General features: G+C 47.7%; 1 protein-coding gene across 1 annotated transcript; it reads left to right on the plus strand.

Moving 5' to 3' along the window:
* Window positions 1–1,548: 1,548 nt before the first annotated feature.
* On the plus strand, window positions 1,549–23,166 carry ACBD3 (acyl-CoA binding domain containing 3). The gene is made up of 8 exons (XM_038761188.1): window positions 1,549–1,843; window positions 13,422–13,563; window positions 14,341–14,481; window positions 15,715–15,873; window positions 16,880–17,054; window positions 19,161–19,353; window positions 20,181–20,465; window positions 21,107–23,166. The coding sequence occupies exons 1-8, from the start codon at window positions 1,561–1,563 to the stop codon at window positions 21,316–21,318; spliced, it is 1,590 nt and encodes a 529-aa protein (XP_038617116.1). The 5' UTR covers window positions 1,549–1,560; the 3' UTR covers window positions 21,319–23,166.
* Window positions 23,167–24,871: the final 1,705 nt, after the last annotated feature.

The raw sequence follows: 24,871 nt of genomic DNA on the forward strand, positions 1-24,871 counted from the left end.
CTGTACCTCGCTCTCGCCTGTCCCGCCATCGACCCCCGGCCCACGTCACCCCCCGGGCCTGGAATGCCCTCCCTCGGCCCATCCGCCAAGCTAGCTCTCTTCCTCCCATCAAGGCCCTGCTGAGAGCTCACCTCCTCCAGGAGGCCTTCCCAGACTGAGCCCCTTCCTTCCTCTCCCCCTCGTCCCCCTCTCTATCCCCCCGTCTTACCTCCTTCCCTTCCCCACAGCACCTGTATATATGTATATATGTTTGTGCATATTTATTACTCTATTTATTTATTTATTTATTTATTTATTTATTTATTTATTTTGTGCATATCTATTCTATTTATTTTATTTTGTTAGTATGTTTGGTTTTGTTCTCTGTCTCCCCCTTTTAGACTGTGAGCCCAGTGTTGGGTAGGGACTGTCTCTATATGTTGCCAACTTGTACTTCCCAAGCGCTTAGTACAGTGCTCTGCACACAGTAAGCGCTCAATAAATACGATTGATGATGATGATGATGATGATTAACAAAATAAATAGAATAGTAAATATGTAAAAAATAGAGTAATAAATCTGTACAAATACATGCAAGTGCTGTGGAGAGGGGAAATATATGCAAGTGCTGTGGGGAGGGGAAGGAGGTAGGGCGGGGGGGAGACTGTGACACCCCCCCACCCCCCACGTAGGGCAGGGACCGTGTCCAAACCAATTTGCTCATACCCACCCCGGCGCTCAGTAGAGTGCCTGGCACATAGTAAGCGCTTAACAAAGACCGCAGTTATTTTTGGGATGAAAACGCAGCGTGGCTCAGTGGTAAGAGCCCGGGCTTTGGAGTCAGAGGTCATGGGTTCAAATCCCGGCTCCGCCAGTTGTCAGCTGTGTGACTTGGGTCAAGTCACTTCACTTCTCTGCGCCTCAGTGACCTCATCTGGAAAATGGGGACTAAGACTGTGAGCCCCACGTGGGACAACCTGATCACCTTGTAGCCTCCCCGGCGCTTAGAACAGTGCTTGGCACATAGTAAGCGCTTAATAAATGCCATCATTATGATTATTATTATTAAAACGGAACGGGAATGAGAAGCGGCGTGGCTCAGTGGAGAAGAGCCCGGGGCTTTGGAGTCAGAGGTCGTGGGTTCAAACCCCGGCTCCGCCAATTGTCAGCTGGGTGACTTTGGGCAAGTCACTTCACTTCTCTGGGCCTCAGCTACCTCATCCGTAAAATGGGGATGACGACTGTGAGCCCCCCGCGGGACAACCCGATCACCTTGTAACCTCCCCGGCGACTAGAACGGTGCTTTGCACATAGTAAGCGCTTAATAAATGCCAATTATTATTTTTTTTATTATTATTATTAAAAGGGAACGGGGCACGTGCGTGAGGCAGAGACGTGAAGCGCGAGGGCTGGGAGGGGGCGGGGCGCGCATGCGCGCGCGCCCCTGAAGCCCCGCCCCCCCGCGCGCGCCCGAAGCCCCGCCCCCACCCCGTCCGTGCCGGAAGTTGGTCCGAGGGCGGCCGGAAGTAGGTACGTGGCCGCCGCCGCCCGCCGTGCCCAGCCGAGGAGCCGCAGGCGGAGATGGCGGCCGTGCTGAGGGCCGAGCGGCTCGAGGTGTCCATCGACGGCCTCACGCTGAGCCCCGACTCGGAGGAGCGGGCCGGGGCCGGGGCCGGGGCCGGGGCCGGGGACCGACCCGAACCCCAGCGGCAGCCGTCCCCGTCGCCGCCCCCGCCGCCCCCGCGGGAGGAGGAGGCTGAGGAGACGGCTGAGGAGACTGAGGCGGCTGAGGCGCAGCGGCTGGAGCGGCGCTTCGGCTTCGGGCTGGAGGAGCTGTACGGGCTGGCGCTACGCTTCTTTAAGGGTAAGCGAGGCCCCGGCCTCCGCCCGCCTCACCCCGAGCCGCCCTTTGCCGCTTCGGGCACACCCTACTCCTCCTGTCCATCGCCAAGGAGGCCGGACCCCTCCTCCCCCTCTCCACCCCCCCCCCCGCCTTACCTCCTTCCCTTCCCCACAGCACCTGTATATATGTTTGTACATATTTATTGCTCTGTTTATTTTACTTGCACCTATCTATTCCAGTGGCTACCAATCAACCTGCGCATCAGGCAGAAACTCCTCACCCTGGGCTTCCAGGGTGTCCATCCCCTGGCCCCCTCCTACCTCCCCTCCCTTCTGTCCTTCTCCAGCCCAGCCCCGCCCCCCTCCGCTCCTCTGCCACCGCTAATCTCCTCACCGTTAGGCCTCGTTCTCGCCTGTCCCGCCATCGACCCCCGGCCCATGTCATCCCCCGGGCCTGGAATGCCCCCAATCCCTCTGCCCATCCGCCAAGCTCGCTCTCTTCCTCCCTTCAAGGCCCTACTGAGAGCTCACCTCCTCCAGGAGGCCTTCCCTGACCGAGCCCCTTCCTTCCTCTCCCCCCCGTCCCCCTCTCCATCCCCCCCGCCTTACCTCCTTCCCCTCCCCACAGCACCTGTATATACGTTTGTACATATTTATTACTCTATTTTACTTGTACCTATCTATTCTATTTATTTTACTTTGTTAGTATGTTTGGTTTCGTTCTCTGTCTCCCCCTTTTAGACTGTGAGCCCACTGTTGGGTAGGGACTGTCTCTAGATGTTGCCAACTTGTACTTCCTAAGCGCTTAGTACAGTGCTCTGCACACAGTAAGCGCTCAATAAATACGACTGATTGATTGATCTATTCTATTTATTTTATTTTGTTAGTATGTTTGGTTTTGTTCTCTGTCTCCCCCTTTTAGACTGTGAGCCCACTGTTGGGTAGGGACTGTCTCTAGATGTTGCCAACTTGGATTTCCCAAGCGCTTAGTACAGTGCTCTGCACACAGTAAGCGCTCAGTAAATACGATTGATTGATTGACTCGGGGAAGCCCCCGGCTCCGGAATAATAATATTAATAATGGCATTTGTTAAGCGCTTACTATGTGCCAAGCACTGTTCAAGCACTTACTACAGTGTTCTGCACACAGCGCTCAATAAATACGATTGAATGCTCCAAGCGCTTTGCGGGGGCGGGGGGGGGGGGGGGATACAAGGTAATCAGGTTGTCCCACATGGGACTCACAGTCTTAATCCCCATTTTACGGCAGAGGAAACTGAGGCGCTTTGGAGGGGGATACAAGATAATCAGGTTGTCCCACATGGGACTTACAGTCTTAATCCCCGTTTTACAGCTGAGGGAACTGAGGCCTAGAGAAGTGAAGTGACCTGCCCAAATTCCCAAAGCTGACAAGTGGCAGAGACGGGATTAGAACCCATGACCCCAAGCCCGGGCTCTTTCCACTGAACCACGCTGCTTCTCTCCGGAAGACCCGCAGCTCTCCCGGCGCTTCCAGCCCCGGACCGCAGTGCTCTACCTCATCTCGTTCATTTAGTCGTATTTATTGAGTGCTTACTGTGTGCACAACACTGCACCAGGCGCTTGGACAGTACAATTAGGCAGTAAAGAGAGGTAATCCCAGCCCAGACCGGGTTTACAGTTTAAAAGGGACACACACACACCACCTCTTGCAAGCACAGCGTTTAGCTTACCCGCCCCCTGGGGAAGGTCGAACTGTTGAATTGGTCAAACTTTCCCCATCAAATGATTATCTGACAGGGGAGAGAAGCTGGGGAGTGGCGGGAGGCGGCCATAGAGGCAGCGTGGTGGAAATTTATTAATAATAGTATTTGTTAAGTGCTTACTATGTGCCAAGCACAGTTCTAAGCGCTGGGGTGGATACAAGGTAATCAGGTTGCCCCACATGGGGCTCACAGTCTTAATCCCCATTTTAAAGATGAGGTAGCCGAGGCACAGAGAATTTAAGCGACTTGCCCAAAGTCACACAGCTGAAAAGTGGCAGAGGTGATATTAGAACCCATGACCTCTGATTCCCTAGCCTGTACTCTTTTCATGATCCTTCTCCAATTTTTAAAAATCTTTAAAACAAATTTAAAATAAACCGGCCTGTAGCTGCCGGGTTTACATCCTTTTACGGGCGCTTAAAGCCGAGGTCCAAGAGGGTGTGCCCAGTGAGTACACCTTATGGAACTGTAACACAAGTTAAATGGCCCGATTTAACAATCCCAGTTTGGCTAATTTATTTAGCAGTTTTATGACTCTAGAAACTGATAGTACCTGGTATAGAGAGATTTTAGTTTCGAAGTGTTTGTTCTAATGCAGCACATTCCAGTTCAGCCCTCTGGGCACTGGAAAGCTGCAGCTGGTGGGGGTGGGGGGGGGATTGGTAGTGGCTAATGGGCTTTGAATCACTTGACCTTTAGGTCACTAGTTTTGAATCTGGAATAGGCCGGTAATGATGACATGCCATTACTATTTGTGTAAAGGCCTGGGAGTCTTGGAATACCATTCATGTCTCATCCAAACTCTGGAACTCACAACTGTGAATTCCCAGCCTTCTCAGACATGTCAAGGTTAGGGTAAATAGATTGGCAAGTCTAAATTATTCCCTTCAGGAATCAGTGTCATTTAATAAGATAAGCGTTTAAGGATAAAGTCTTATATGGTCACTGTCTAGGTTTGTCTCTTGAATAAAAGAAAACTCCTGTTTTTTTGGCATATCTTTGTGTAAGGGAAAGAAATCATCTTGTCGATACTTGGTATTCAGGGGTCATTTAAGCTTCTTGGACAAGCCAGCTAGGGCTCAAGCCACAGTATTTCTGAGAAACAGCAGAGGAGCAGTTACAAAGCTACTCCGGTGCCTGGATCATCACATCAGTTAGCGGTGAAGAGGCCATTTGGGTGGGAGATGCCTAATTAAGAACTAAAAGGAAGGGACCAAATTGGTGAGAAGAAACATCAATTTTAATAGAGAGGAAAATAGGATAAACCAACTGCCTTGTTCTCACCTGCCCCGCCGTCAACCCCTGACCCACATCCTCCCTCTGGCCTGGAATGCCCTCCCTCCGCACATCTGCCAAACTTGCTCTCTTCCTCCCTTCAAAGCCCTACTGAGAGCTCACCTCCTCCAGGAGGCCTTCCCAGACTGAGCCCCCCTTTTCCCTCTCCTCCTCCTCCCCTCCCTATTCCCCCTCCCTCTGCCCTACCCCCTTCACTCCAGCACTTATATATTTGTACATATTTATTACTCAATTTGTATGTATTTATTACTCTTTTATTCATGATGGGTATATAGTTATAATTGTATTTATTCTGATGGTTTTGATGCCTGTCTACTTGTTTTGTTCTGATGTCTGTCTTCCCCTTCTAGACTGTGAGCCAGTTGTTGCGTAGGGACCGTCTCTATATGTTGACAGTTTGTACTTCCCAAGTGCTTAGTACAGTGCTCTGCACACAGTAAGCGCTCAATAGATACGATTGATTGAATGAATGGATGAACTCTTGCTTCTTCCTCTTCAGCTTTGTTCATTCATTCATTCAGTTGTATTTATTAGTGCTTAATGTGTCCAGATGTGCATTGATTCATCTTTCCAAAACAAAAATGCAAGGTAAACTTCCCCTAGCATTTTGCCAAGATTGATCGCCATTGTACAGATCTACACAGAAAAGGTACCTGGTGCCTTAAAACAGTGAGAGAGGAAAATAAGGCCTAAAGCATTCTACGGTCTCTGCCGGCACCTGAGGGACTGACTACTCCTCACCTTACTTACCTGCTGTCTTCATCCACTGTCTTCACTCCTCCCAAACCAACCTTCTAGTGGTAGCTCACTCTCAACCCTGCCACATCCACTGCCTCCCCCATGCTCTTCCCCAGTCTTGGAACTTCAATCATCAGTCAGTGGTATTTGAGCACTTACTGTGTGCCAAACACCATACTGGACACTTGGGAGAGAACATTAAAGTAGTCAAGTTGGTAGACGTGTTCCCTGCCCATAAGGAGATCACAGTCCTCACCATATAGGACCACAGCCCACTCACTATAAGCTCACTGTGGGCAGAGTATGTGTTTACCGACTCTATTATACTGAACTTTCCCAAATGCCTAGTTCAGTGCTCTGCACACAGTGAATATTCAATAAATGCAACTGATTGATTACTGGGGAAAGTTAAGGATGTTAGAAAAAACATGATCATAGGTTTGAATCACGGCTCCGCCACCTGTCAGCTGTATGACTTTGGGCAAACCACTTAACTTCTCTGTGCCCCAGTTACCTCATCTGTAAAATGGGGATAAAGACTGTGAGCCCCAAGTGGGACAACCTGATCAGCTTGTATCCCCCCCAGAGCTTAGAACAGTGCTTTGCACATAGTAAGCGCTTAACAAATACTACCATTATTATTAAGAAAGTATATAATGTTCTTCTCCACTGTTACTTCTAGAATCCTAGGTGGAGTTGGAAAATTTTTCCTGGCTTTCCTCAATGTTAGTTGACAATGGACATTCTGTTTTATATATGATGCCAAAATAGCATTGCACTTACAAAAATGTATCATTCTGAGCGGGTCTGGAACCTCAGATTATATTACTGTAGCCTACTGCTCAGTTCCCCTGTTGTTCAGTCTTCTTTCTTTTTGTTCTGAATGGTGCCATAGTTCAAAGAAATGTTTAAGAAAACCATTACCAGGTGATTGGTCTGACAGCTTTTTAGAAAATAATTTCAGCAAGTTTGCTTCAACAGAATGTTCATGCTGAGACTTAGAGTATTGACTGAGGGCCCCGGAAGAACTCTCACTGCCCTCTGCCTCTCTCCTGCCATCCCTCTAAACCAGTGGTCTCAGTCAATCAGTTGTATTTATTGAGTGCTTACTGTGTACAGACCACTGTACTAAGCGTTTGGGAATCCCTTCTGCAGGACTTTTCCAAGGGCTGGTCCAAGGAGTTCAACCAGCTGTCAGGGTTACAAATATACTCGAGGGTGATTCGCACGTAAAAGGAGTCTGTCTGTTGGATTCTCATTCCCAGGCAGTATTCAAGCAGAATGTCCATGCCTCCTTAAAGAATATCACCTTAAAACTTTTCTCCCTCCGGAACTATTGTTGATGCCAATCTTCACGCAGATGAATGCAGAGCCAGGGTCGAGTGAGAGGGGAGCTCCCAAGGCCACAGGAAGCTTTTCTGGACCACTCACTGGTCAAGAATCCCTGTTCTGAGCTATCCATCACCCAACTGTTAATCAGTATTTATTGAGTGCTTACTGTGTGGAGAACACTGTACTAAGTGTGTGAGAGAGTACAATATAACCATCTTCAGCAACCTCCCTCAGGAGCTGCAGGGCCAGGGAGCTAGTGGTGGTCTTTGGCAGAGCTCCCCACAGGCACATTTTTCTTTCAAGAAATCTTAAGGAAATGTGATTGAGCTTTCTGGAGTAGGACTTTATTTTTAGGGTTTGCGATCAAGTTTTAGTTTGCAAGGTTTTTTTCAGTCATAATCATAAAATTGGAAGTGCTTTGAAAATGCAGGCAGGACCCTGTAAACGGTTGTATTTCTATTGATTGATTACACTCTCCAGAAAAGACCTAACAACCTGCTGTATTTTTGTGTGTGTGTGTGTGTGTGTGTGGCTCAGAGTTGTGCGCCGGGCAAGTGTTTCTTACTCCATCATTCCCAGAGGGGATGGACTGCTTCATTTCAAGTATGCCCAGTTGTGAGTCAGGTGGCTGCAATTAATCTAACTATGATTTCAGAAACCTTATTGGTGGATTTGAAGGTAATACACTACTGAATCAAACAGGAGGGTAACCTAGAAGGAAAGTCATCTGTGAAAGGAGAAATCAATGGGTTTCAGCCTTCCTTGGGTATTTATTGGAATTTCTCCTTCAGCTTTCTACCCCCTTTCCTCCCGCCCCCCAGTTACATGCCCTATGGTGAAATAGATTTCACCGTTTGAACTTCATTGGTGGCTGATTTGGTTAAGGGTTGGTTTACTTTGAAGCATATCTGTAAAAACACTGCCAAGCTGGATCCCCTTTTCCTTTGGTGAAAGACTGGCCATTTCTGAGAAGACTAATTTACTTCCAGGCCCTAGTCTGTGGAAGTGGCAGAAGTCTGTGGAAATGCCACCCCCCAAAAAAGAAATGTAGACAGCGTCATAAAGGTTGAACAATTAGTGCCATAGCTTTTTTTCATGAGAGAAATTGACTCTTTGGTAGGAAGGATGACATTAACTAGGAACTGCAAGAACTTAGGATAGACTGGAGGAACATGAAGAAGACCCCAGAAAGCTAAGTGCTTGAGCCAGCAACACTGGAGATGAGCAGCAATGTGAGCAAGTTCCAGGTTATCCAAACTAACTGCATGATGGAGGGCTCGGGGGAGAGAGAGAGAACGCGCGCAAGCTATCGCCTCCAACAAGCCTTCCCTAATGAGGAATTCTCAGCATCCCACGTTTTATGTCATCACCTGTGCCTAGGACTTAAATGTTTATACCCAACCTCTAACACTTGTGTATATGTTTACTCAATTGTACATTCAATTTTTTTGACCACTCTGTAAATATTTTGTCTGTCTTCCCTGATAGAGGGTAATATCATTGTGGGTAGAGAATCTTGTAGTTCCCAAGTGCTTAGCTGAGGTCATTCCACCCTATGGGTGCTTAAAACTACTATTACTGTTATTATTAGGTCTGATTCAATCAGTGTTATTTATTGAGGTATTACTGTGCGCAGAGCACTGTACTAAGCGCTTAGGAGAGTACAATACAACCAAGATGGCAGATACGTTCCTTGCCCACAATGAGCTTCAGTCTAGCATGCAACAGCTGCAACCAAGATAACTAACCAAAATGACATTTATTCAGTTCTTGCAAGGGGCCCAGCAGTGCGCTAAGCTTTAGGGGCAGATACAAGGTAATCGGCCAGGCTTTGGGAGCAGGTACAAGGTAATCGGCCAGCTTTTGGAGATGTTAGTGTAGGGCTCTAGAGTTGCCAGGAAACAAACCCTGGCTTCTGGATAGGCAAATTTTCCAACTTTGTCCTTGTTAGCACATTTATTTAGGTCAAAGAAGCCTTCTTCCAAAATGGCCTAAATGTTTTTGTCTAAGATTAAATACCCAGATTAAAAGTTAACCTCTCTGCACTTTATTCCCCATCTATTCCCACTGCTTATAACCAGCCTTCTTTCTTGAATCATCCAGCAGCATAAACTTAATGATATGCTTAAGGTGGCTCTTGTGGGTTTTTTGTTTGTTTTTTTTAAAAAAACTTCTAAAAAGTAAACTTTCATCTGTAAATGAAGATCTGAAAAGTTGTGGCGGTTTAGAATGTCATTCTGAATGGGCAGCACATACATTTTTTTTAGTATGAAGCAGACCATCCTGCAGCTGCCTTGCTTTTGTGAAAACGGGCGCTTACGGCAAAAAGATTAGTAGGGGGAAAATGCTAAGCTCTTGAATTATGGTAAACAGCAGTTAAGAGTCAGTGCGGGGCTACACAGTTTGAGGGGGTGACTTGTGAGTAATCTTTGTGCAGCGAATGGGGAATTAAATTAGAGGTCATCCATCCTCCTCTGAACTGATTCTTGTCTTTCAGACCTAGAGGAAAGGGTCCCTTCAGTAGCCACCTACTACCTGCCACACCCTTAAACAAAAAATGTATTGGCATACAAAGTTCCAGCTGACAAATCGGGTGATAAGTAAAATCCAGGCAGTTTACACTGCCTTCTGACTAATAGATCCTGTCTGTCACAGCCCCAGGGAAAAACATGTGCTTCTTAGAGAATCCTGGGGGAAATGCTGAGGAGGGAATCCATATAGACCATTTTACTGAAGCCCACTGTTTCTATCCAAAAAACAACAGTGGTGTTTAGTGCTGTCCCTTCTGAAATTGCAAATAGAAATTTAAAGCCTGTGAGTGAAGATTCTGGATGATTCTGGAGACTGGATCTCCTTAGAGGATACTAGGTAGCATTTTAATTGTGCAGTTAGAGTAACTATGAAGTTTAAGCATTAGGCCATTACAGTCGGGGCTGATTTTAATTCAGCCTTTTCCTTGCCCCGAAGTCCAGGCCCAGTAATGTTAAAGGCCAGGACAAAGATAAATGGGGCACAATATATTGGCATGTCATAGCTCTTCATAGGAGTCTGCTTTAATTGTTTTGTAGGCACATTGGCCAGGAATGTCCTAGAAGTTGTCTAAAATATTTTTATTTTATTTATAAGTAGTTTAGAGTGGAATCAAGTTCACAAATTATTTGGAGTAGCATTTTAAGTAACTGTTTAATCCAGTAGGTACTAATGATTACTTAAAGTCAGATTTTAAAAAGGAGTTTCCAACCCCTGGAGCTGGTTTCCTTCTTCCTGCCTGCAAATCTCCGGAGGATGGTCCAGAACCCTGTGTGTTTCCTTTGCTTGATACTTCTGCGCAGACTCCCTAGGCCTGAAGACTCAGGACTGAGCGCTTCATCTGTCCATCCTGACTGGAGACTCCACTGTTCTGGTCACATCTCTAATCTTATTTGTTCATGACAATGATATCTAGGACAGAAAGGAAATGGGGTAGTCTTCCAACTTTTCAGAAGCTCAGATCTGCAGAAAAGCTCACTTATTAACTTTGAAATTCCTTGAACCAACTTCTGTCTACTTGTGAATGTGAGTCTCTAAAGTGTTGGGGCACCGCAAACTAACTTAAAGAGAAATCAAGGGTTTGAGCCAACTAAACCTTCACTGTAACATAATCTAGATCGTCATCCACACAGGGTAGCCTTGTACCTGAGTTCTGAAACACAAAATCTGTAGGGAGCCATTAAATCTTCACATTGTTTCTGTGAAGTTGGTGGCAGGTATTCCCCTGGCTTTATGATTCAGCCAAGAAAGATGGTCATTTACCTGATAGTAGTGACTCTGTGTGTGTGTGTGTGTGTGTGTGTGTGTGTCTGTCTGTCTGTCTGTCTGTCTGTCTGTCTGTCTGTCTGTCTCTAGGGGACGGGGTGTATACTTTGCCCCTTCCTTTCTGTCCACATTTGGAGATAAGACTGTGGGATCACAGCAGCCTCTTTGCGGCCTTGGTTTTGTAGCTCTTGTTTGTGCAGTGTTGAATGCACATGTGTATTTTTTTATAGGAATGAGGAAAGGAAAGTTCTGTGAATCAAGTTGACACCTCCCCTCCACCCCCAGTGGGGGACCTCATTTCACCCTCAAAAGCCCCACAGAGTTACGGGATTTTTAGAAAGATCCTCTTAAGTTTGGTAATAGTTGTCATCTTTATCATGGTTTACTAAGCACTTACCTTGTGCGGAATGCTGTACTAAGTTCTGGGAAAGAATATGCGTGGAGCTCAAAATCTAAGCGTAAGCGGGGAAAGGAAACATTAGTAACACAAGAACAACATAAGAGATGAGGATAGGGATAAATCCAAAAATTTAATCAAAAGGCAGCAGGGGACTGTGACTGGAAGAGCAGAACTTCTTGCGGTTCAAAGTCCTACAGCCACAGCCCTTCCTGATTGGTGTTTGACAGTGCTCCGATTATCTCCCCCTTCTCAAGGCTGATAATAATAATAATGGTATTTGTTAAGCGCTTACTATGTGCAAAGCACTGTTCTAAGCGCTGAGCACTGTTCTGTTACCCTTCCAGCCCAGCTCCAGGGCACATAGAGAAGCAGCGTGGCTCAGTGGAAAAGAGCATGGGCTTTGGAGTCAGAGGTCGTGGGCTCAAATCCCGGCTCCGCCACTTGTCAGCTGTGTGACTTTGGGCAAGTTACTTCACTTCTCTGGGCCTCAGTTCCCTCATCTGTAAAATGGGGATGAAGACTGTGAGCCCCATGTGGGACAACCTGATTACCTTGTATCTACCCCAGCGCTTAGAACAGTGCTTTGCACATAGTAAGCGCTTAACAAATACCAACATTATTATTGTTATTATTATTATTATTATTATTATTATTTCTAGTTTGGTGGAAGGGAGAGAGGGAGGTGAATGTCACCAGGTCATCTGCTTCTTGACATTTGCATCTCAGTGGGGTTTCTGCCACATCTCCAGGGTATGGGGACCCTTTCAGCCATGTGTTCAGTCATGCCCCGAGAGGTGCTGTCAGCAATTGCTGGCTGTTGTGACTTGAGGTGGGCATATTGGTGATTTCAGGATGGACTTGTTTGGAGGTTGGATTTCCATAAACCTTTCATTACAACCTCAAATTTATGTAATTGGGAAGCTGTTAAGTTTCCGGCCGTTTTTGAAGTGTCATATTTTTGCCCCCTCTGCTATCTCCTGTTGTCTATAGCCAGTGGCCAGGCTTCAGGTGGACTCTAAACTCCTCTAGAGAAGTGGGTTTCACTGATCCAGAATCTGGAGCTTGGAGCAGTCCTTGAGTCTGGGAGGGGACCTAATAATGCCATTTTCAAGGGTCTGAAAGATGCCTCAGTCACCAACGTGCTATAATGGGCTCTCTGCCTTTTACAAGCCAGCAGATAATTCAGACCCTCCCAATCCTAGTTCCTCATTACCCATTTATTTATCTAGTGGCCCAGGAAATTACCCTGGGATCAAGCACAGAAAGGAGATCTGGGTTTCCATTAGGTTTGGCTGTTTTATATCCTATTGTTTCCCTGGATTTATTCCCCCAGACATGAGTATTTTGCTTGTTTTCTGAGGGTGGACCTTGATTTGGGCCTGAATCTTCTAAACAGCAACCTCTGGTTTAAGGAATTCTTTTTTTATTTTTAATGGCCTGATCTTCCAAAGCGCAATTGGTATTCCTCAGAATGCTGTACCACCTACGTTACATTTGAATTTCTCCATATGATTTTGGGCTCCTACTGAGCTGCTTTGAGATGTGTATGTGCACGCACTGACCCTAACCTTCATTGTAGGTTCTGTTCGGGTGGGACATGAAAACGTGACAGATTCAGAAAGCCTCCTTTATAGTGTGAACTAAGAGAACGATGTTTGAAAATGAACCTGATCATTCATCTTTCACTGAACTGCTTCCTAGTTGGCTTCCACCCCAAATATTTGGTTACTCAGTGCTAAAGAGTGTCAGAGCAGGAAGCTTAGCAGCCCAGTCAAACATGCAACAGTTACAGTGTCAGCTCATAACCTGTCTTTTTCCACATATTCACTGTGAGCCAAGCACCATACCAGGCACTGGGGAGATAACAATTCAGTAGAACTGATAGGTGCATTTCCTGCCCACAAGGAGCTCGCAGTTTAGAGGGGGAAGACATATCAAAGTAAATTACCAATAGAATATGTTCATTCATAAGCACTGTGGGGTTCAGATCCAAGTGCATAAGTAACACAGAAGGGAGGGCGAATAAGAAAAGTGAGGGCCTAGTAAAGGAAGGCCTGTTGGAGGAGTTGTGACTTTAACAGGGCTTTGAAGGTGGGAGGGAGTTCCAGGCCATTTCAGAACCACTTGTAGTACTGTACCTTTGAGCTAGAAATCGTATTGACATTTTTTACAGAATCAAGTGTTTCCTGCCAGGACTTGTTCACGTTCAGGCTGTATGCACTGGGGTGCAGAAAGTGGTGCTTATCATCAGGGTGGGCTGTATTCTAAATTGTTCGCTGGGTGTTTTCTTGCAGAAAAAGATGGCAAGGCATTCCATCCAACCTATGAGGAAAAACTCAAACTCGTGGCACTGCACAAGCAAGTTCTTTTGGGCCCCTATAATCCAGACACATGTCCTGAAGTTGGATTCTTTGATGTCCTGGGGAATGACAGGAGGTAATGAAACTTTGCTCTTTGGAAAATGGGAAAATGTAAAGGCAACGAGAGGAGTACAAGATACAATTGCTAGGAGTATAAATTAGATTTGTAGTTCAATAGCATAGAATTAGGACTGCAGAAACATTTCCAAAGTGGTTTAGGGAGCCTTCAGGGTATGTCCATCATGGGCTTTGGAGATGTTTCTGGACAAAAATTTCAAAGAGCACATTTGAGCTGCTGGTTATTAAAATGAGTCAAATTCTGCATCATTTGGCTCCTCCTAAATGAATGTGCCATTATTTTAAATGATTTTCACTTCATCAACTATGGCTGATATTCCTAACCAATATCAACGATTAGGGTGATGATGCATCAAGTCCCAGCCTCTCAATTGAAAGTAATTGATTCTAAGCCAGTAAAAGCACAAAAATAAGATAGGAGGTATTAAAACTGGCCGCCGCTTGTCAGCCTTGAGTTTCATTAGCATTTTTTCTAATGAAAAACAGTGCTGGGTTAGGGAATTAAGTCCCTATGGTTGCTTGCTGGAGGTGGAATATTTTTTGATTTGATAATCATTCACCAATGACCAAAGGAATGTGGTACCCATTTCAGTAAATAGATGTTGGAAGTTTCAAAATCGAAGCCTATTTGTGGCACAAGACTGTTACCTATTATATAATACCACTCCCTCTCTCTTGTCCTGACTGGACTTGAAGTCAAGCTCTAAAGTCCGCTTAACATTAGTAGACATGCCACTAAGGTGGATCTCCATCTGCTTTTGTCTATCCATTCTAGGAAAGAATGGGCAGCACTTGGAAACCTGGCTAAAGAGGATGCCATGACCGAGTTTGTCAAGCTGCTGAACAGATGCTGCCATCTCTTCTCCACTTATGTTACATCTCATAAAATAGAGAAGGAAGAGCAAGAAAAAAAGAGGTAAAATGCCTTTATGGAGGGCACAGTGTTCCTTCACCTCCACAGACTTGTTCCTGCTTTAAGCAGACAGTTCCTGCTTTAAGCTGAGCGTCTTGTTTTCCTAAATCCTGTTAGAGAGTTAGCTCCCTGAGGGCAGGGAACGCATCTCTGTGGTGGTTACCCATGTTCCCATTTTTGGTTGCAACTATTTACGCTCCCGTATTTATGCAAACACTTTGGAGTTTGGAGGGGGCGATAATTGCTGCTTTAACTGTGAGGGGTGACAACTATTGACCATGTCTCTCTCTTTTTGGGTGTGTGTGCAGGGGTAGATACAAGATGAGCTGAGGGTATCAGGTTGGACACAGTTCCTGTCCCATATTGGGCTCACAGTCTTGACCCCATTTTTTATAAGTGAGGGAACCGAAGCACAGAGAAGTTGAGTGACTTAGCCAAGGTCACTCAGACAAGTGGCAGAGCCAGGATTAGAACCCAGGTCTTTCTAACTCCCAAGCCCATGCTCTATCCACTAGGCCACGCTGCTTCAAATATCTTTGGAGGTGGCAACCTTTTTCATTTTTTGACACTTTGAGCAATTTCACTACTAGATTTAGTTGGGAGAAGCATTCCTGCAGGTTTAGCTTGGGTCCTCTAGCCAACCAAAACCTCTAAAAGGCTCGGGTTAATTTCATTATTATTTCTATTATTATTTCAGTTGTATTTAAGTACTTATTCTTCATCAAGCACTGTTAAATTCTGTATCAAGCACTGTTCCAGATACAAGGTAATCAGGTCAGACACAGGCTCTGTCCCATATGGGGCACACAGTCTAAATCCTGTTTGGTCATTCTTGCTGTCTGCCGGTGACTGGGGTTTGGGAGACTTTGGGGTTTTCCTGTGTGGGGCCTAAATTGTTTTTTTACTTCTCAAGTTTGTTGAAATGTCAACTGCACATGCTCTCACATGGTTTTAATGGGTTTGACAGCAGTCGTACTATGGTACTAAGAATTTACTTCAGGAAAAAAAAGTATTCAGTAAAGCTTGGACTTCTCTTCATAAAATCTGTATTGGCTTTTGGTCCATTGCATACCGAGCACTTAATGTGGTGACAAAATTCATTTTCTAGTCGGAAGCTTTTAATTTCAGAGTTGGTCTATTAAACTCCCAGGTGATGTCCAGGTTGGGAGGCTTCGTCTCGGAAATGCTTTTTTTAAGCAGTTTTCCTTTTAACTCTGGCACCCTCTCTATCTGCAGGAAGGAGGAGGAGGAACGAAGGCGTCAGGAAGAGGAAGAGCGAGAACGTCTGCAAAAGGAAGAAGAGAAACGGAGGCGGGAGGAGGAGGAGAGGCAGCGGCGGGAAGAGGAGGAGAGGCGGCGGATAGAAGAGGAAAGGTTCCGGTTAGAGCAGCAGAAGTAAGGTCACCGAGGAGCCTGCGTTTTAAAACCAGGAATGCCGGGGGGACTTTGGTTTCTCATTGTGGAATAATTCTGTTAGCCTTGAGCTCAGAGGTAAAGGAAATGCAGGCCGAGTGCAGCGTCTCTGCTGCCCACCTATGACCCTCAGAGTGGAGGGGCGTGGGGACATGGCACTGTGCGCCCCTCTCCACCCCCCCCACCCACCCCCACCAAGGGGTTTCTGTGCCGTTCTTTCACTCCTGGCCTGCAGCCCTGTTGAGGAGGTTCTGCGCCCTGGGCTGCCCACATCTTTATTCCCAGCAGAGTTCAGCCATGGAGACTCAAAGCCAGCTGCCTCCCTGAGTTACAGCAGCTTAAAGGCCCCGAGAGAAACCAGCCATCCCGCTCTCTGTTGGGAAGCAACCCGGTGCCCGGCCAGCTGGCCTGGCTCCTTTCCTAGGAGGTGGAGGTGCTTTCATATTCCTGCCAAAAGAAATATTTGGAAACCAAGTCCCCCACAGGGAACATTTTCAGGGGACTCCTCTAAGAACGGTCCTAGAGGTCAAAAATCTCTGACGGGGGCAGGGGGCGGCGAGGGAGCAAAACCTTTACTTTTGAATGGCTCCCTGTGTTATTTCCTGGACACGGCCATTCCCTCAACGCTTTCCCTGTGACTCTGCTGGGAGCAAGCATCGGCCAGGCATTAACTTTTATCCCCCAAACAGCCAGATTCCCCTGAAAACGGAGCCAAAAAGAGAAGGAGGGGACTGGGTAATTCTAATCTGGGTGGGTTTTTTTTTTCCCAGGGCTTGATACAGTGCTTGACACACAGCCAGCACTCTGCAAAATCTAGTCCAGTACCTCTACTGCTGCTACTGCCACTACCCCTGTAGTCTGACTTCTTCTAGGCCCTGGGCAGGGACCAATTTGCGTGACTCGCTTTGAACCTTTAAAGGGTTTTAGGAATGAAAAGAGAGAGCACCGTGCTTTGTACTCAGCCTGGTGTATTTCCGGCTTGCTCTAGGCAACAGATCATGGCAGCCCTAAACTCCCAGACTGCAGTGCAGTTCCAGCAGTATGCAGCCCAGCAGTATCCAGGGAATTATGAGCAGCAGCAGATTCTCATCCGTCAGCTGCAGGAGCAGCACTATCAGCAGTACATGCAGCAGCTCTACCAAGTCCAGCTTGCCCAGCAGCAGGTACAGTGGACAGTCCCAGAAGGCGGATATAGGGGGAGGTTTTTGTTTTCCCCAAACCTCCCGGCCATGGTGGTGGGGGTTAGTTTTTTTGGCATCTTTTCACGCAGGCCACTATTGCGCTGGCCTGAGTTGGGGTAGCGGTGCAGACACCCCCTGTGATGCCGAGCTTCGGTGGGAAGGGCGTTGGAAACGATGCTGGAAGCGCAGCTTTCTCTGTGCGTAAACTTCTGGGGCGCTACCCCCCACCCCCACCCCCCATGCCCTGCACAGCTATAGAAGAAACAAAAACTGACAAGTCACATCATCGGGGAGGAGCAGAAAGAGTCAGGACTCGGTTTCAGAACCAAAAGCTGAGGCGGGCCTACCTCGAGGGCCTTCAAATCTCGCAGAGGGCCAACAGGGCGAACCATAAGTTGTTCCTCACACTTGGTAAGGTCCAAAAGTAGCAGGTTGAGGGGTGAGGGTCTGGACTTTTCTGCCCAGAGAAGTCCTGCCCGTAAGTGGGTTGAAGGTGAGTCTAGATGATTCCAGGAGATTTCTTGGTCTTTGGTACTGTTTTGGCAAAGGCAGATTTAGCCAACCCTCTCTCCCTAGGGTGTATTTGAGTCAGGATTTCTACTAAGCAATAGAGTTCAATACAAAGTAAATTGTATTGCATTCCTCAAAGCACTCTGCCCCCAAAACGCTTTTTATTGTCTGAATACACACACACACACACACACACACACACACGCGCGTGCGCGCGCTAACACCTGTATTGTAGTTTCTTTGACATCTAAAAAGCTAAAAGAGTGGCAGATGTATGCTGCCCATGAAAGAGAAAGACCCAAAGAACTCAGAGAAAATACCAAAGTTCATAATTCTGAAAGGGTTCTTTTTGTGTGGTGCCTTTTTTTAAAAAACATGTATAAAAAGCAGTTCTGAGAAGCATGAAAATAATGTCGATCGGTTTTCTTTTGGCACCTGCTGCATCCCTCTCTTCCCGCTTTATAGTTTTTCTTGAATGAGAAGAGCGACTGGACTTCTCTTTCTTCGGCCTTGTCCAGTGACTCAGCTTGCAGGCCCTGGTTTCCGTGAAAGCTACCATCATCTAGTCCTGCCAAAATACAGCTCTTGGAATTGAATTCAAAAGTCCGAACTCCATTGTCTATCTGCTTGCTGCTTGCTCTCCAGGGCCAAAAAAACCCAAAAAAGCCCAAACATCCGCCGACTTCCTTTGTGATTTAGACAGACGTCTTCTGCTGTTTCCAAGCTTTTGCCTCTGAAGAGTAACGACAAATGTTTTCTAAAGTCAGGGAGCACTTTATTTGCTGGCCTTAGTGATTTCCTGTGGAAGGTCACAAAAAAGCTTTGATTTAGCTGCATTATGGGAAAACAAAAGCTCTGCTCTTTCTCCTTTCGTGCTTCCAGCTTTTTCTCCACGATGCAGCCCTCACCGGTAAATTTAACCAGGGGATTATTAAAATTGGCAGGTGTTTGGAAAAATGGCCCCTACGTGATGTGAGTGCTTAAAAAACCATTAGGAATTTTTATTCCCCAATAGTGCTCAGTATACCTGTTCCAACAAGATTGAGAACTTCCTGATTGCTGCTGCTGGCTTAATAGTAACGATGGGCATTTCTTTTAAAAGGTTACTTGATGCCATGCACTGTGCTTAGTTGTGGGGTAGATACTCTAAGACTGGAGGCTTGCTATGGGTAGGGCATGTCTGCTAATTCTGTTGTCCTGTACTCTCCCAAGCGCTTAGTACATTGCTCTGCACATAATAAGCGCTCAATAAGCACCACTGATTGATTGATTCAAGACACAGACCCCATTGCATGGGGGCTCCGAGTCTAAGAGAAAAGACAAGGAGCTGTCTTATCCCTTTTTGAAGATGAAGAAACTTGGTTCAGGTCCCAGATCAGGCCCGTGGCTGAGCTGGGGTTAGGCGCTCGGCCTCCTGCCTCCCAATCCCGTAGTCTTGTAATGTAAAACCCACCAGTAGGTACTTCAAGCGTCAAGTAGCACAACTACTTGGCCCCAGCTGGTGAAGGGGGAATGGGCTAACACCCTTTGTGGTATTCAGTGTGTTTTTACTTCACGTAGGTTTCTCTTGAATTGTAGGCGGCACTCCAGAAGCAGCAGCAGGAGGTAGCAGCAGCCTCTGGAGCCACCCTGGCTCCTGTCCCAAAGGGGGCTGCCCCTGGGCCAGGTGATCTGCCCTCCATCAACGGACAGGCCACCGCACACAATGACAGCTTGGAAAAGGAACCGGAACCAGAAGTTGCCGAAGAAGTGCTCGAGAATGGACCGAAAGGTAGAGTGAGAAAGAGAGAGAGTGTGTATGTGTGTGTGGTGATGGCGGGGAGAAGGCCTGGGGGTGGATTTTAGAGGCCCAAAAGTGAGCACACTGACCTAGCTGGGGATGTGGAACAAGTCTGAATTTGGATGTTTGGCAGCTTGTGTCCTCCTGCGGGGCCTTGGCATAAAGGAAGATGAATGGAAGAGAGAGACCATGGGACAGGGTGTAAAAGCAGAGAAGTTGGTGTGATGCATCTCCGAGGTGTTTAGACTGCAGTCAGTGATGCATTTGTTTTAGGGAATATCTTAATTGCTTTCTGTATCAGAATTCAGAGAAAACAGGACTGGAAAAGATATGGCATCCTCTGATTTACTCCCCTTCTGCAGCCTAACCAAGATTTTCAAATGAAAGGAAGCTTTACTATCCTCCTCCATGACTAAATGCAAAGTCCTCTTGATTATTACCATACCCACAAGTTGCTTAGTAACTAGGGTTTTCCTGCAGGCTCTCAGACCTTCTCAGTTTAGGGTAATATCTTCTCCACCTCCCACCCCCTGCTTACCGGCTACTGGTTTCCCAAATCGCTGTGATTTCCAGCAGTGTGTGTGCTGAAGACAGGCCCTCTGTCCGTAGATACTGCCTTGACCCTAACGTATCCCTCCGGTAACCCCAGACTTTCTAGAAGTGAGTCAGAGCTGGTAGGAAAAAAGCTCCCGCACTAAGGTGAATGCAAATCGAGTGTGGCTGCACGTGGTTACCTAGTGATTGCCAGCAGAGAAGGTCCTCAGGTTGTGTTGCATGACCTCCAGCCCCTCCCCTGACCCAGGCCCCGTCTCTTCTAGAGCCCGTGCCGGTAATCGCTGCTCCGTCCATGTGGACGCGACCCCAGATCAAAGACTTTAAAGAGAAGATCCGGCAGGACGCAGACTCGGTGATAACGGTGGGTCGAGGAGAAGTGGTCACCGTCCGCGTGCCGACGCACGAAGAGGGATCTTACCTCTTCTGGGAGTTTGCTACAGACAATTATGACATTGGTTTTGGGGTATATTTTGAATGGACAGACTCCCCCAACACTGCAGTCAGTGTGCACGTCAGCGAATCCAGCGACGACGAGGACGAAGAGGAAGGTAAAGCTGTTTTTGTTCTCGGATGTGAACTTGTCGCCCTCCCCTCACCCCCCAATAGTGTGGCCGCGGCTTGCCTGGGCGTGACGTGGGGGTGTAGTGAAGTGATCCTAGGGTTAGTTCACGTGGGCGGGGGAAGTGCTGCCCTCCTCCAGAGAGGAATTTTAGATTAGATTGGTAACTAGCTAGGTTGACTCCCTGGAAAGGTGGGGGGGCGGGGCGGGAGGGTTTCTTCCTCCCTGCCCCCTCACTTCCCCTGTGGAACAATATGGGATCCTGGATCGGCGGCAGCAGGGTGAGGTCCCGGCGCTCCTCTCCTCTTCCTGGAGCTGGCCAGCTCTGGGAGTCCTGCTCCCCGAGACTCCTCCCAAGGCCCACTGCTGGTGTGAGCTCCGGATGGCTATGTGTCCACAGCTGGCAGCCTAGACTGATCCCACCTCCTCCCAAATGGAACAGAAACTGAATTTTTGAATAATCAACAGATCTGGAATTACAAGTTGACTTGGGTCACGGCCTTACAAGCACAGATCCATCTCCCCTCTTCCGCCCAGGTGGCCGAAATCTCTCACTGTAGTAAGTGAAACGAGTTACTTGAGCATCTTAATTGCTGCTCACTCACTGGTCTCTTTTGTTCCTCTCCTCAGAAAATACCAGCAGCGAAGAAAAAGCCAAAAAGAACGCCAACAAGCCTCAGCTAGACGAAATTGTGCCTGTGTACCGACGAGACTGTCACGAAGAGGTGTATGCGGGCAGCCACCAATACCCAGGGAGAGGAGTCTATCTCCTTAAATTTGACAACTCGTACTCTTTGTGGAGGTCAAAAACAGTGTACTACAGAGTCTATTACACTAGATAAAGGTGTGTAGTTACAGAGGCGGTGGGGGCTGGGGCTGTGCAGGAGCCATCGCTAGTTTGGGAAATCCCTACTACCCTTACAGAGCATTGGAGTCCGTTTTTTCCCTTATTCTGTGTTTGGTGCATCAGGCTCTCCCCAGGGCCCCGGGGGGTCACCCAGCCTCACCTGGCACTTAGAGAGTTAACAGTCATTGGTGTCCAGGCTTAAGTGGCCTGAGCGCTGAGTAAAGCCCTCCCTCCAAGCCCCCCCTTCCTCCCCCGCCTTCCACGGTGCTCTGAGAGGGTCAGCAGTGAAATTGTCTTTGAAAATCTGCGGATGGGTGGAAGGTCAAATTTTCTCACAATTAAAAATAGCCCCTCACAATGCAGTTTAAGTAGCAAATTGTCTCTGTGCTGTCTTGTAAGAGAGCCGGAATCAGGAAGACAGCTGGTTTTTGCTTGTCTTGGATCGAGGCAGGCATCTAGGGTAGGGGCCAGAGGGTCTTGCTGCCTTTAAGTTTGTGTGTAAGCTGGCTGCAAAGCAGAGGCACCAAGCACTCTGGTTCTGTATGTTACACGGTCCCCTTCTTCTCCCCCCTCCACCCCTTCAAGCAGCTGTTAATTCTGCCCCTCTGTTGTCGGGATCCAGACTGACCATAGGAAAGTGGGGGTGGGAGTAGGGGCTACTGCTCACAACTGAGTTTTCTGCACAACTTTTCAGTCTTGCTCTCTATTTTGTGGACTCCAGTGGGCACCTAGGGCATCGAAATAGCTAAAACAGTTTTGGTATCGTTACAACTCGTAGAGTCTAGTGTTGCACTAATATTAAGGAAATGACGGCTCTTTCCTCGGGTCAAACTTTGGAATTCTGTATATATGGCCGGAGAGGGGTCAGGTAGAGGGAGGATTCCTGCCCGGCTCCCTGTGGGGACCTGTCTCAGCTGAGGGTGGAGCAGGATGGGGTTCAGGAATCACAGCTGCCAACCTGAGATCCTGGTGGGGGTCCCAGGGTGGGGTGAGGCAGGCGGGGGCAACCCTAGCCATAATCCATCTACTGAGCCGTGCCCTGCTTCTCTCCGCCTGGGACCTCTTCCGTTAGCCAGCGCCCACCGTTTGGTTTTCCGTGCCTGCTGGTTTTTCTCCCTTTCTTCTCACTGATCAGCTTCAGGTCTGTGCTAAGCAGACCTTCCGCGGGGGGTCTTGAATCGGCATCAGAAACCCAGCCCCGACTCGCCTCAGTGCTGTTACACTTGAAAGGCCCTCTGCTCTCGTGTATATAGCATATAGAAAGATAACCACGGAGTTGGGCAGTACCTTGCTTTTTTTAAACGAGAGAGACTATTTAAACTGTAAAATAAAACTAAAAAAGCAGGCACTAATATATATTTCTCCCAGGCCTCGGTTACTGATTTTTGTCATTACACGTGTTCAGCTGACTTCTTTCTCTCCAAGTAGCATTGTTCTCGGGAGCGGTGTGTGACGCTTAGAATGGCAGCAATTCCTGGCAAGGGTTCACGTCAGCCTTCTTGGTTTCCAACTTTTTCTATTGCCTTCGGCTGTGGATTAATTAGTACAGTACAAGTGCGATTTCAAAAGTATCTTGGAATAATATATTTAATCAATTAAAATACATTTACCTGTATCTTGTTGACTGCTCATTAATGTGGTTGTTTTCCAAGACCCAATCCTGTGTGTCGCTGTTCAGATAGGGAAAGAAGACATGTACTCCGTGACCTTTTCTGTTTTTAAAGAGGTCTAGTGTAGAAACTCTGTTTTTGGGTTTGATTCTTCTGTTTCTGCTGTGAATATCTTGGTGCGGTCGATTAGATTTTTACATTTCCAAACTTCCCAATTAAAAGCGTTGACTTTACTAGTTGAGTGTCTTGTTGTCAAACCATTTCTCCTGTCTTCTTCCTGCTTGGCACGGGCAAAATCTTTTCCCCTGGAGCCCCTTTACACGGTAAGCTCTTAGGGGCAGAGATCGCGTCTACCAGCTCTGTACTCTCCCAACCACTTGGTACAGTGCTCTGCACACAGTAAGCACTCCATAAATATCATTAATTGATTGGAGCACAGTGCACAATCAATCAATGGTATTTATGGAGTGCTTACTCAAGTGCGTGAAAGCTCACGGCAAATGCTCCAGTAGCAGCAGGGCTGGGGAAAGGGGACTCTTCAGCTCAGCCTAAGTAGGGAGAATGTGGGGCCTTTATGGCTTCTGTTTCCCCACTGGAATGAGGGGAAAGACATCTAGGAAAAGTCCGTCCCTCTGGGGTTGGTGTAATTTATAAATTGTCCGTCTTAGACGTTTAAGGCTAAATGAAGAGCAATTAGGTTTCTAACAACTTTGCCTTTTACTAAAGCCCATGATGTAAACACCCTGAATGGGGGATCTTCCTGCTGGTTGTTGCTGTCCCCACAGGTCAGCCAAAGATACCTAGCAATGGCCGAAGTTAAAAGGGAGCATCTCAGAATCTTGACCACCATTATCTCTAAGCTGCCCAGTGAGGTCTGGCTTCCCTCGGGACGGCCAGCTTCACTAGTCTCACCTTACTTTGGGCACTCCGACGTGCTGTGCTGTGAGCGGTCTGCAGCCTTTGGACATGAAGCTGCCCCTGCCCGAAGGAGACGGCGATCCCCGCTGTCTGTCCTACAAGCTGCTTCGGTTAAATATGGGAGATGCTCCGCCTGCCCCACAGTTCTATTTAATGTTAAATACTCAGGGCCACAGCCCCAGAAGACCCCACCTCCTGTGGCCTCTGGCAGTGTCTACAGCACACATGACTCCTTTGAGGCCTGACGAGGGGGGTGCAGCACTCACTGCATTTCTAACCCGTGACTTGTGCCGGGGGAGTAGAGGCAGAAAGCGGTCTCTTGGGCTGCTCAGCCGCTAAAGTAGGGGGAGGAGTTAGACCCCCCCAGAATGAAGGAGCCGTCAGGCCCAGTGTCCAGTCAGGTCTCGCCCACAGAAAGAGAGGGTACCTGGTCTCCAGGACTCCTGGGGCCCATTCCTCTTGCAATTGTGGCCAGGGCCTGCAACAGTTTCCTGTGGGAACCTGACCCCCAGCCCCAAGTCCTAACCCCGCCCTTAGACCTTGCAGGTGCCCGGGAAGCACCCCTTCCCCTCAGGCCAAACTGCCACTATGCTGATCCAAACACCCTATCCCACCTTGACTACTGCATCGGCCTCCTTGCTGACCTCCTTGCCGCCTGTCTCTTCCCCACTCCAGTCCATACTCCACTCCGCTGCCTGGATTGCTTTCCTGAAAAAACATTCAGTCCATGTTTCCCCACTCCTCAAGAACCTCCAGGATTTGCCCATCCACCTCTGCAAACAGAAACTCCTTACCATTGGCTTTAAGGTACTCAATCACTTTGCCCTCTCCTATCCCACCTCACTGATTTCCTACTACAGCCCAGCACGCCCACTTCATTCCTCTAACACCAGCCTATTGACTGTACCTCAATCCCTAACCTCAATCCCCTCTTCCTCACTGCCAAGCCTTTGCCCTTGTCTTTTGCCCTTTGCCCACTGTTGGGTAGGGACTGTCTCTATGTGATGCCAATTTGTACTT

This window comes from Tachyglossus aculeatus, chromosome 19 (assembly GCF_015852505.1).
Source record: "Tachyglossus aculeatus isolate mTacAcu1 chromosome 19, mTacAcu1.pri, whole genome shotgun sequence".
Lineage (NCBI taxonomy): Eukaryota > Metazoa > Chordata > Mammalia > Monotremata > Tachyglossidae > Tachyglossus > Tachyglossus aculeatus.